Consider the following 14553-nt stretch of genomic DNA (forward strand, 5'->3'; position numbering starts at 1 on the left):
TCCGAATATGCCATTAATCTGAGAAAATAATTGATTAATTAATCGAATATTAAAGTAAACAATTGTTGTAGCCATAATTCAGACTACACACTGTTTGAGCTAGTTGTCTACTTCAAGTGTAAAGTATGTTTTATCCAAATATTCGATTAATCGGACAAAATAATTGACTAATTAATCGATTATTAAAGTAATCAATTGCTGTAGCCGTAATTCAGACTACCCACACTGCTTGTCTATGTTAAATAAACCTTTATGTTAAATAAACCTTTAAAACATTTTTTAAGTCAAATCAGAATCATTTAACGAGCAAAGAATAGGGCTGCAACCATTAATCGATTGAACCAAACGATTAATAATAATAATCGATGGTACAAATGCCATCTATTGTACCAGAAAACTAGTCTGAATAGAAGAAAATTAAGACATATATGAAATAAGACATAATACCTACTCAGTGGCCTAGTGGTTAGAGTGTCCGTCCTGAGATCGGTAGGTTGGGAGTTCAAACCCCGGCCGAGTCATACCAAAGACTATAAAAATGGGACCCATTACCTCCCTGCTTGGCACTCAGCATCAAGGGTTGGAATTGGGGGTTAAATCACCAAAATGATTCCCGGGCGCAGCCACCGCTGCTGCCCACTGCTCCCCTCACCTCCCAGGGGGTGATCAAGGGTGATGGGTCAAATGCAGAGAATAATTTCGCCACACCTAGTGTGTGTGTGACAATCATTGGTACTTTAACTTTAACTTTAACTTTATAATGAACCTTTTTCAGCTAGTTGTTTACTTAAACTTTAAAGCGTGTTGTATCCGATTATTCGATTAATCGGACAAAGTAATTGATTAATTCATCGATTATTAAAGTAATTAATTGCTATAGCCATAATTGAGACTACACACACTGCTTGTCTATGTTAAATCAACCTTTAAAACATAATTCAGACTACACACTTTTTGAGCTGGTTGTCTACTTCAATTATAAAGTGTGTTTTATCTGATTATCCGAATAATCGGACAAAATAATCGCTAGATTACGAACTGCTTGGCAATGTTAACTAGATGTCTTTGAAGCATTTGTAAATCAAAGGACTAAATGTGTTCCTCTCTGACTGGGACAAGCCTGTCATTCCCGATCCTGATTAGACTTTGTAGTAAACGTTGGTGGGACTCTGAGGCGCCATCTCCTTCACGATGTACACCGGCGCTCCGTAGTTGCCACTCAAGCGCTCAAAATGTCGGCAGAGTCTGCCGTCGGAGGCCTGCAGGGGAAAGACCACCTCGCTGCGGTCGGAGCCCATGTTGTCGCTGCTGATGCTGTCCCGCTTGGGCACGGCCAAAGTGTTGAGGGATACGGACGCCGACCGCTGGCGATCCGGGCCGCAGCCGCGCCACTTCCACAGCGCCAGCGACAGGCCGGCGACGAGGAGGAGGAGGACCACGCAGGCCGAGACAACCCAGATCAGGAGCGCTGGCCGAGAGCCGCCATTGCCGGCGGGGTTGAGCTGCCCTGCTTCCGAGCCCGCGTCTGTCACCCAGCAACAGGAGACAAGACAGCGAGGGAGGGAGGGAGGTGAAAGAGTGAAAACTTGTCTTGACTTGACTTGCACATTCCGCTTGGCTTCACGCGAAGAACAACACTTGGTTTGCACAAAAGGTGGCGGGAGATGCAACGAGATTTAACAAGTGTTCATTTGCACGGTCATCTTTAAATAACCACTTAAATGTGGCATTTATTCTACTCACAGACAAACCTCAAACACAAAATAACAGTAGCCTACATTGTGAAAAATATGTGTGCAATAAGAAAACATATTTACATATTTATTTCATTGTAGTGTTTCCCTCGTTGTTATTTTTAATTTTTTGTATTACAATACAGTGTATAACTTCTCTTTACTTATCTATTTTTACTTCATGCACCCTTTTTTTATTCTATTTTTAACAGGTTTTTTTTGTATAAGCTGCACCAGAATTCTAATATATAATGGCAATACACTTCTATTCTATTCTATTCAATACATAATTGTGTTATTGCACATGTCATCAAAATACTTAATAACAAATTATATATGTTTATTTAACTATTTAACTATTGCAATATTTAAACAAGTATTTATTGAATTATATATTTCATGATTTATTCAACCGTTCAATTGATTGTTTATTTAAGTATTAACTTATTGCACATTTTATTATTGTAAACATTGAATTGATAAGTGAATAATTAAATCAATTATTGGCTTCTCATGATTTAATTAACTATTTCACAATTTAATTGTTTATTTAATTATTAACATCTTGCACATTTAATTATTTAAACATTGAATTGATTAGCTAATAATTTAATCAATGGTTTACTTCTCATGATTTAATTAACTATTTCACAATTTAATTAGTTTATGTTTAATTAGTTATTTAATTATTTGAATATTTCACGGGTTGAATGATTACTTATTGTACATTTAATTTTTGAAATATTTAATTGATCATTTAATCAACTATTGGTGCCATGATTTCATTGGTTCATGGTTTATTTAATTATTTATTTAAATGTTTATTTTTTTGTACATTTAATAATTTAAACATTTACAAAATTATTTCAATATATAATCATTATTTTATTGTTGCCTTCTTGTCATGTTCTGCAGGGCACTTTGAATTGCCTCGTGTACGAATTATGCTCTACAAAAACATTTGCCATGTCTAAATAATTATTTATTTATTTTATTAATTATAGATTTTGTGATTTTAAAATTATTTCACAATTTTTTGATTTATTTCACACTTTAGTTATTTAATGTTTAATTAAATATTTTCAGATGTTCTTATTATTTATTAAATGTATTATTTCTTGTACATTTTAATATTGCAACATTAAAAAAATATATAGACATATTTAATAAATTACTTGATTGTTGATTTATTTTTTAATACTTATTTTATGATTTAATTAAATATTTGAAGTTAATGATTTATTTCACAAAGTATTTAATGTTTAATTTATCATATGATTTAATTATTTATTGAATAATGTATTTATTGTACATTTAGCTATTTAAACACTCAATGAAGTATTTCAATATTGATTTAATTATTATTTCTTTATTAATTTTTTTTTTTATTGATTTATTTAATTATTTTATGATTTACTTAATCATTTCATGAACACTTGTTTTATCCATCAAACTCAGCAGTCAGAGTCAGGAGGCGGGTCCTCCACTTGTGTGTGGAATCTACTGATACACCTCCGCTTCTCTGTCGATATCTTGCTCTGATAGTGCGTAAATAACTCCGACAACTTGAATAAATTCTTCTACTTTAAGATCTGGGTCAACAGGTCTTGCATATCTACTAACAACTCTCAAAAAGTACGACTATATCCTCCCTAGCCGCCATGTTTTCAATGATTCCAAAGTAGCAGACTTTAAACCAAAGCAATGATTGGACCAGATTCCTGTTAGCCCCGCCCACTGACTTTGACGACTGAGTTTGACAGACCAAATAAATAAATGAAGTGCTCACACACAGGTTCATGAAATATCTAAATAAATCATTGAGGCATGAAATAATAATGACACATTTAATAACACATTAATGTATTTAATTCCAATTATAAATAATAAACTCCACATTTAAGTAATTATTAAAATATGTATTCATTTATTTAATTTTCTCTCATTTGAGCCTCCATTCGTTCAAAACTAGCAGGTTGCAAAATGGTTTGTGTATGAAAGTGTGGAGTAGCTTATTCATTTTGTCCATGTTTTGATGTCTCAAATTGATTTTAAGCGTGTTTTAGATGTATATTTATCTTACTGTTAGTTTGTGTTGTATTATATATTTTATTCATTAGTCTAGTGAGTTTTAAATAACAAAATATTGAATTGTAAAGTTGAAAAAAAAAAAGCTTACATGCTAACAGTTAGCATGCCTCAGGTAACTAAATGTTTGAATGTGAGGTGCACCTCTGTAAAAAGTGCTAAAAAGCTAACATGCTAACAGTTAGCATGCATCAAGTAACAACATATTTGACTGTGAGACGAACACCTGTAAAATAAATGCTAAAAAGCTAACATGTTAACAGTTGGCACGCTTCAAGTTACAAAATGTCTGACTGTGAAGTGAACACCTGTAAAAAAAAAATTGCTAAAAAGCTAACATGCTTACAGTTAGCATGCTTCAAGTAACAACATATTTGACTGTAAGGTGAACACCTGAGAAAGAAATGTTAAAAAAAGCTAACATGCTAACAGTTAGCATGCATCAAGTAACAACATATTTGACTGTGAGACGAACACCTGTAAAATAAATCCTAAAAAGCTAACACGCTAACAGTTGGCACGCTTCAAGTAACAAAATGTCTGACTGTGAAGTGAACACCTGTAAAAAAAAAAATGCTAAAAGGCTAACATGCTAACAGTTGGCACGCTTCAAGTAACAAAATGTTTGAATGTGAGGTGAACACCTGTAAAAAAAAAAAAAATCCAAAAAGCTAACAGTTAGCATGCAACAATTAACAAAATGTTTGACTGTGAAGTGAACACCTGTAAAAAAAAAATGCTAAAAAGCTAACAGTTAGCATGCATCAATTGACAAAATGTTTGACTGTGAAGTGAACACCTGTAAAAAAAAAAATGCTAAAAAGCCTTTTCTAATGTTCCACACTACAAAATGATATAAGTATGAATGATTCCAGCTGATATCGTATCGAGTCAATACTCAAAGCTTCAATATCAGTATTGTATCGGGACACAGCTAATATTGTAACGCTCTCCCTGACCACCTGAGGTCACCACAGACTGTGGATGCTTAAAAAAAAGGCTTAAAAACCCTTCTTTTTTTAAAAGCTTTTATTTACCGGTAGATATATACATACTAGTTCTAGCTATTAGGCTGTTCTAGTTTTTATTTTATTATTTTTTTTATTATCTTTTTATTATTTTGTAATACACTGTAGCACTTTGACATTGTTTGCTCAATGTAAAGTGCTTTTTACAAATACAATCTATTATTATTATTATTATTATTATTATTTAGCTCACCTGTGTTGTTCTTGATATTGTTGTCTTTTGCGTTTGGCCTTGCTTGTGTTGGCGGGAATCTAGTTGGCGACTCCCTAAGTGTCGATCCAGGGTCTGAAGAACCTGCAACAACCATCACACACAGCATGGAGGAGAGAAATAATTAGTCGTGTGAATGCTAAAGATCCAAAGCCAAACTGAATTGCTAACAGTTAGCATGCTGACTAGCTAGCGGCAGGTAACACAAATATGAGTTTAAAAAAAAGCTAGGATACTAACAGTTAGCATTAGTGAAATACTAAAATATTTGAGACTGTGGTGAGTATCTATTAAATTAACTAAAAAAAAAAGCTAGCATGCTAATGTTAATATGCTAAAATGCTAACTGTAACATGCATCAAAAACCAAAAATATATTACTCTGAGGTGTGTACCTGAAAAATGTGTTTAACATATTAGCATGCATCAAGTACAAACATAGGCCAGGGGTGTATACCTACAAAAAAAAGCTAACATGCTAACATTTAGCATTAGTAAAATAACAAAATATATGACACTGAGGTGTGTACTTGTTAAATTACCTAAATAAGCTAGTGCATGCTAAAATGCTAACTGTAACATGCGTCAAATACCAAAATATATTACTCTAAGGTGTGTGTGTTCCTGAAAGATGATTTTAAAATAATAGCATGCTAGCATTAGCATGCGTCAAGAACCAACACAGGGGGGAGCTACCATTTTAACAGTTAGCATTAGTGTTATACCAAAATATATGACACACAGGTGTATACCTGCAAAATTAGCTAAAACAGTTAGTATGCTAATGTTAGCATGCTAAAATGCTAACTGTAACATGCGTCAAATACCAAAATATTTTACTCTGTGGCGTGTACCTGAATTAATTTTTAATGCTAGCATGCTAACATTCACATGTAACAAGTCACAAAATATGACTGAGGCGTACACCTACAAAATTAGCTAAACGAAGCTAACATGCTCATTGTACTATGCTAACATGCTAACAGTTAGCATTGGTGAAATACCAAAATATGTGACAATGACGTGTATACCTGCTAAATTGGCTAAAAAAAAGCTGCATGCTAAAATGCTAACTTTAACAAGCCTCAAATTCTAAAATATTTTACTCTGAGACGTGTACCTGAATTTTTTTTAAATGGTAGCATGCTAACGTCAACATTTACCAAGTCACACCATATGACTGAGGCGTACACCTACAAAATTAGCTGAAAGGAAGATAGCATGCTATCAGTACTATGCTAATAGTTAGCATTAGTGAGATACCAAAATATATGACACTGACATGTATACCTACTAAATTGGCTAAAAAAAGCTAGCATGCTTATGTTAGAATGCTAAAATCCTAACTTTAACAAACGCCAAATACAAAAATATTTTACTTTGAGATGTGTACTTGAAATGTTTGTTTAAAATACTAGCATGTTAAAGTTAGCATGCATCAAGTACCAAAATATGACTGAGGTGTATACCTTCAAAATTAACTAAAAAAAAAAAAAAAAAAAAAAAAGCTAGCATGCTAACAGGTAGCATTCGTCAGTTAACAAAATATTTGACGCTGTGGTGTATACCTGCAAAATTGGCAAAAAAACTAAGATGCTAATATTAGAATGCTAACAATTGTGCCATGGCCCCTTGAACAAATTAGCTTAAAAAGCTAGCATGCTAACAGTACTATGCTAACATGCTATCATTTAGCATTAACAAAATAACAAAATATATGACCCTGAGGTTTGTCCCTGTTAAATTAGCTATAGAAAGCTAGCATGCTAATGTTAGCATGCTAAAATGCTAACTGTAACGTACGTCAAATACCAAAATATATTACTCTGAGGTGTGTCTTTGGGCACTCCAGAGTCAATAATTCCACTCAAACGTGCTGGAAGGAGCGACTAAACATGAGATTCTAGCAAATATTGCAACTATCCAGCCAAATAAAAGCCAAGCGTATGAATTATTGAGCACGTTGCATGATTCATTTAAGCACACAATCAGCTTTAACCAGGATGTGAACTACCGTATTTTTCGGAGTATAAGTCGCTCCGGAGTATAAGTCGCACCGGCCGAAAATGCATAATAAAGAAGGAAAAAAACATATAAGTCGCACTGGAGTATAAGACGCATTTTTGGGGGAAATTTATTTGATAAAAGCCAACACCAAGAATAGACATTTGAAAGGCAATTTAAAATAAAAAAAAGAATAGTGAACAACAGGCTGAATAAGTGTACGTTATATGACGCATAAATAACCAACTGGTATGTTAACGTAACATATTATGGTAAGAGTCATTCAAATAACTATAACATATAGAACATGCTATACGTTTACCAAACAATCTGTCACTCCTAATCGCTAAATCCCATGAAATCTTATACGTCTAGTCTCTTACGTGAATGAGCTAAATACAAACCCCGTTTCCATATGAGTTGGGAAATTGTGTTAGATGTAAATATAAACGGAATACAATGATTTGCAAATCCTTTTCAACCCATATTCAGTTGAATGCACTACAAAGACAAGATATTTCATTTTTTTTGCAAATAATAATTAACTTAGAATTTCATGGCTGCAACACGTGCCAAAGTAGTTGGGAAAGGGCATGTTCACCACTGTGTTACATCACCTTTTCTTTAAACAACACTCAATAAACAATGTTTTATGTAGAGCTTCAGTCGTTCAACAGTCCGGGGTCTCCGCTGTCGTATTTTACGCTTCATAATGCGCCACACATTTTCGATGAGAGACAGGTCTGGACTGCAGGCGGACCAGGAAAGTACCCGCACTCTTTTTTTACGAAGCCACGCTGTTGTAACACGTGCTGAATGTGGCTTGGCATTGTCTTGCTGAAATAAGCAGGGGCGTTCATGAAAAAGACGGCGCTTAGATGGCAGCATATGTTGTTCCAAAACCTGTATGTACCTTTCAGCATTAATGGTGCCTTCACATATGTGTAAGTTACCCATGCCTTGGGCACTAATGCACCCCCATACCATCACAGATGCTGGCTTTTGAACTTTGCGTCGATAACAGTCTGGATGGTTCTCTTCCCCTTTGGTCCGGATGACACGATATCGAATATTTCCAAAAACAATTTGAAATGTGGACTCGTCAGACCACAGAACACTTTTCCACTTTGCATGAGTCCATCTTAGATGATCTCGGGCCCAGAGAAGCCGGCGGCGTTTCTGGATGTTGTTGATAAATGGCTTTCGCTTTGCATAGTAGAGCTTTAACTTGCACTTACAGATGTAGCGACCAACTGTATTTAGTGACAGTGGTTTTCTGAAGTGTTCCTAAGCCCATGTGGTGATATCCTTTAGAGATTGATGTCGGTTTTTGACACAGTGCCGTCAGAGGGATCGAAGGTCACGGTCATTCAATGTTGGTTTGCGGCCATTCCGCTTACGTGGAGTGATTTCTCCAGATTCTCTGAACCTTTTGATGATATTATGGACCGTAGATATTGAAATCCCTAAATTTCTTGCAATTGCACTTTGAGAAACGTTGTTCTTAAACTGTTTGACTATTTGCTCACGCAGTTGTGGACAAAAGGGTGTACCTCGCCCCATCCTTTCTTGTGAAAGACTGAGTATTTTTTGGGAAGCTGTTTTTATACCCAATCATGGCACCCACCTGTTCCCAATTAGCCTGCACACCTGTGGGATGTTCCAAATAAGTGTTTGATGAGCATTCCTCAACTTTATCAGTATTTATTGCCACCTTTCCCAACTTCTTTGTCACGTGTTGCTGGCATCAAATTCTAAAGTTAATGATTATTTGCAAAAAAAAAAAAAAGGTTTATCAGTTTGAACATCAAATATGTTGTCTTTGTAGCATATTCAACTGAATATGGGTTGAAAAGGATTTGCAAATCATTGTATTCCGTTTATATTTACATCTAACACAATTTCCCAACTCATATGGAAACGGGGTTTGTAATATTATTTGATATTTTACGGTAATGTGTTTATAATTTCACACATAAGTCGCTCCTGAGTATAAGTCGCACCCTTATACTATGAAACTATGAAAAAAAACTGTGACTTATAGCCCGAAAAATATGGTAATAGTTTTTTATCTACAACATCACTTTGGGTCTTTTCAGTCATTTAAAGCTAAAAGGACATGATCGGATTTTATGTTTAGACATCCCGTTCACCTCATCAATAATGTATCGCTATAGCAATGTCATTTAAAGTTCAATTTTTCAAGTGAAGATTGTAAAGAGATATTTAAACTATGTTAAATGATAGTTATTTATTTTTGGGTGGCAATTATTTATATTATATTATTATTTATTTCATTTAATTATTGCTGTTTTATTGTTAATATATAACTTTAATATACACTACTGTAGATCTTTTGAGTAATTACTGCTTTCTGCCACTGACAAATATTTGTTTACTCCAGCGTTTGCATGAAAGCGACCCCGTATATTCCCAAGATCAGATGAGAAACACACACACACAAGAAAAAAATGCTGATTTTTCATCTTGAAGTCCAACTGTTCAATAATTCATGCGAAAAAAAGACTGCAAAACTGCATTCCGGGGCTTGAACAAATTCATAATTCTTGAAGCATTTTGCAGGGTGTTGCTGCTATTTGGAAACGTCCCAATTGTGCAGCTAAAAAAAAAAAAAAAAAATCATGCAGATATATATTTTAAAAAAGGGTTCATATGCATTGCAAAAACTGAAATCTAAGTAAGATGAAATATCTCAAATAAGGGTGATATTTGCTTATTTTCTGTCTGATAAGATAATTCTTCTCTCTAAGCAGATTTTATGTTAGAGTGTTTTACTTGCTTTAAGTGTTTTGGTCCTAAATGATTGCAGTAAGATATTACAGCTTGTTGCTGAGATTTGATGACCTATATTGAGTAAAACGTGCTTGAAACTAGAATATCAACTGTTGCAAAGCTGTGTCATCAACACTCACAAGTATAAAACTTGTAATAATAATAATAATTTCTTATTTCAAGTATGAAATAAAAAATCATGATTTTGACACAATTGTGTCTCATAATTAAAACAGATGACAGCCAAATGGACTTTGCTGTTTTATTTTCAATGAAACAATAGAAAAGATGTATTCTTATTGTAGTACAGTTGGCACATTTGACATTTCAAACAAATTTGAACAGAAATAGTTCATGCACATTCAGATAAATCCTTCAAAATTACAATTAAAAAAATAAATATATATATACATATTTACAGCCCGGCCCCCGGCCTCCGGCCAATATATATATATATATATATATATATATATATATACATATATACCGGTATATATATATATATATATATATATATATATATATATATATACATACATATTTACAGCCCGGCCCCCGGCCAATTTTTTTTTATTCAAATAAATCCTTCAAAATTACAATAAAAAAAAAATTGTCCGGGGACCGGGCTGTAAATATGTATATATATATATATATATATATATATATATATATATATATATATATATATATATATATATATAATATACATAATATATAATTTGACATTTCAAATTTGCAAATTTTGAAATGTCAAATGTGCTGTAAATATGTATATATATATATATATATATATATATATATATATATATATATATATATATATATATGTATGTGTGGGGGAAAAAAATCACAAGACTACTTCATCTCTACAGGCCTGTTTCATGAGGGGTTCCCTCAATCATCAGGAGATATTGCGCTCTACTACGGTATCGAGCACTATTTTTTGGATAACCTTAATTAAGATATATATATATATATATATATATATATATATATATATATATATATATATATATATATATATATATATATATATATATATATATATATATATATATATATATATTTACAGCCCGGCCCCCGGACAATTTTTTTTTTATTGTAATTTTGAAGGATTTATCTGAATGTGCATGAACTATTATATATATATATATAATATGTAGAGATGAAGTAGTCTTGTGATTTTTTTCCCCCACACATACATATATATATATATATATATATATATATATATATATATATATATATATATATATATATATATATATATTCCTTACGCACTAATTGACTGAAAGGGCACGCACTTGGCGCGATGATGTCATGTTATCGATGAAAAAAATGCATTTTTAGACAATATGATTTGCCTGAGCGGCTAGGAGACCCAGGGAGTAACAAGCCTTGTTGCCTTTCCATTAAGAACAATAAATTAGTTTTAGTATAAGTTTGCTGGTTTCAAGAAATGTAATGCCGAGCGCATATCATTATGTCAAGATAATGGCACTAGCATTTACTTCATTTAAGAATATTTTTCAACATACTGAGAAAAAAGGTCTCGTATTTGTTTTTTCTACCAAGAAAAGTGCACTTGTTATTAGTGAGAATATACTTATTTTAAGGTATTTCGGGGTTAATTGAGGTTAGCTAATTTTACTTGTTTTGGAAAGTCTTGACAAGCCAAATTTTCTTGTTCTATTGGCAGATAATTTCGCTTAGTTCAAGTAAAATACCCCTCATTTTTGTATTTTTTTTTCTTGTTTTTTAACACTGACTTTTTGCAGTGTGTTTGTTTATACGATTGTGCTTAAATGCAATGAGATCCACATGAAGCGAGGCGGGGGAGGGGCTTATTGAGCCCGACAGCCACTCTGAATGATTGCATGCAAGTCGCTGCTGATGGTGGAGAGCAGTTAGCGCTTTTGAAAAAGGGGATTTGAGTATTCATGACAGCAGTTTTTTCTCTCTGCAACACAACGAGTAAATGGCCGAGATTATCCTACCACTTCCCAGGATATGATATCATTATACATCTTCCGATAAGTAGGGAAACAAATGTGTTGCATCCTCTTGCATGCACTAATAATAACTACTTGATCATTTTGATGGGCCAGCTATCTGTGCTGTGAACCTCTGGGTTGAAAGGTTAATGTAAAATTTTAGAAAAAAAGTTATACAAATAAATAAATAGTGTGTTTATGTCAGCATAATAACAGGCTAACATTAGCATGCTAACAAGGGAACAGTTAGCACACTTAATAGATGGTGCCAAGTATCAAAAGTCCAAGATTTGTAGGTTCAAACGTATATAAATAGCTAAATTAGCTAGTGTGGAGAATCCATATATGTTTAAGAGTTATTTCTTTATTCATAGCCATGTTTAGACCAGCTAGTACTTTTCTTTTGTATATTCTACCAGTTTCTCTTTGTCTTCATAGGTCTGTTTAGTGTCTTAGACATTGGAATGTGAATACATCTCCCCCTTCTTGCCTTATCGGTGTTGGGACAGGGAGAGGCATCCCTTTTCTGTGGGGGAGGAAGGGGGGATGCTTTCTTCTTTAAAGAGTAGTTTTTTTCCCTTTGAATGTTAGATCAACTAGAGTAGCCGATATGAATGTATTGGTGTAGGCTGATCTCCTGAAATTTCAGTAAAACTTGATAATATTCCTATTCTGTCTTGATGGTCCTTCTTACTCAGCATATACGTATGTCATGGAAAGCATTTGGGATCGACCAGTAACTTAGATTCCCTGGGAGGAAGAACTGGTCAACGTATATAAATAGCTAAATTAGCTAGTGTGGAGAATGCATATATGTTTAAGAGTTATTTCTTTGTTCATAGCCATGTTTAGATCACCTAGTACTTTTCCTTTTTATATTCTACCAGTTTCTCTTTGTCTTCATAGGTCTGTTTAGTGTCTTAGACATTGTTATGTGAATACATCCCCCCCTTCTTGCCTTATCAGTGTTGGGACAGGGAGAGGCATCCCTTTTCTGTGGGGGAGGTAGGGGGGGCTGCTTTCTTCTTTAAAGAGTAGTTTTTTTCCCTTTGAATGTTAGATCAACTAGAGTAGCCGATGTGAATGTATTGGTGTGGGCTGATCTCCTGAAATTTCAGTAAAACTTGATAATATTCCTATTCTGTCTTGATGGTCCTTCTTACTCAGCATATATGTCATGGAAAGAATTTGGGATTGACCAGTAACTTAGATTCCCTGGGAAGAAGAGCTGGTCAACGCAACACTAGCAAAAAAATGTTAGCATGCTAATTGTAACATGTAAACATGGGAACAGTTAGCACACTTGCCAAGATGACGGCAAGTATCAAAATCCATACTTTATAGGTTTAAATGAATAACATTAGCTAAAGTACAAGCATACAAAGTTAGCATGATAACATAGATAAGTTAGCATACTTCTAATTGGGCGCCAAGTATCATAAGCATTGATTCTTAGGTTTAAACTGGTAAAAGTAGCTAGGACGCTAACATAAAATGTTAGCATGCTGACATAGGAAAAGTTAGCATACTTCTCAGATGGCGTTAAGTGTCAAAAGCAATGAAATGTAGGTTTAAATGTCTAAAATTAGCAACAAAAAAAATGAGTGCGTAGAACGTTAACATGCTAACTTTAACATGTTAACATGGGAAAAGTTTGCATGCTTCTAAGATGGCGTTAAGTTTTCAGGTAACAGGCTGCTTTCAGGTAACAAATGTCACAAAACTAGCTCAAAAAGCACGCTAATGTTAAAATGTTAGCATGCTAAGGTTAGCATGCTAACAGTTAGCGTGTGTCACATACCAAGTTATATGACTCTAAGGTGTATGGCTGGGGAATTAGAGTAAAAAGTGTAAAAAAAAAAAAAAAAAAAATTAAATATCCACTTTTTTTCAAATTAAAAAATATAACTTTCTTAGAAAAAAAGATGGTAAAATATTTTTAATGAAAAAATATCTTGTGAAAAACTAACGTTTTTTGCAAGATTGCAACATTTTCTGGGGGGGAAAAACCTTATAAAAGTGACTTTAAAAAAATGTGGTTTATTTGAAGTCAGGTGTTTTTCTTAAAAGAAAACAATATTTTTTAAATTTACATTAATTTGATTATTTTACTTAGAAAATGTGTTGGGTTTCTGAAAAAAAACAAAACCTCCCTTCAAAAGCATATGTTTTATCTTAAAATGAATTATTTTGTGAAAAACTGACTCTATCGCAAAAATGCAAATAATTTTCTGGAAAAAATGACTTTAAAAAAATTTGGTTTTGAAGTCAGGTGTTTTTCCTGAAATGAAAACATTTTTTGTTTTATTTACATTTAATTTGATTATTTATAACACAGGAAACGTCTTAAAACAATTTTGGCCTGCTCAGTAGACACTGATAAAAAAATATATTTTTTCCCAAGAAGTCACATTTTCTGTCTTGAAAAATAATTAAAAAATTATTTTATTCCCCGATGGCCCTGTGATGAGGTGGCGACTTGTCCAGTGTGTACCCCGCCTTCCGCCCGAATGCAGCTGAGATAGGCTCCAGCACCCCCCGCGACCCCGAAAGGGACAAGCGGTAGGAAATGGATGGATGGAGTGTTAAAAAAACTTTAAAAGTTAGCACTTTAAGGATAGCATACTAACATAAGCTCACATATGCTCACATACCAAGTTATATGATTGTAGGGTAAACGGTAGCAAAATTAGCTAAAAAAAA

The 14553-nt window shown here is 33.5% G+C and overlaps 1 protein-coding gene across 1 annotated transcript in view; it reads right to left on the reverse strand.

Annotated features, from left to right (window-relative positions):
• Positions 1-983: 983 nt before the first annotated feature.
• The window catches only part of LOC133615869 (ephrin-B2-like), a 35490-nt gene continuing 21920 nt past the window's right edge, over positions 984-14553 (reverse strand). Inside the window, exons 4-5 of the mRNA XM_061974730.2 lie at positions 5043-5144; positions 984-1525 (exon numbers count right to left, since the gene is read on the reverse strand). Of these exons, the coding sequence (XP_061830714.2) occupies positions 1140-1525; positions 5043-5144 (488 nt within the window). The 3' untranslated portion in view covers positions 984-1139. The remainder of the gene's footprint in view (positions 1526-5042; positions 5145-14553) is intronic.

Source organism: Nerophis lumbriciformis, linkage group LG15 (genome assembly GCF_033978685.3).
Source record: "Nerophis lumbriciformis linkage group LG15, RoL_Nlum_v2.1, whole genome shotgun sequence".
NCBI classification, from domain to species: Eukaryota; Metazoa; Chordata; class Actinopteri; order Syngnathiformes; family Syngnathidae; genus Nerophis; species Nerophis lumbriciformis.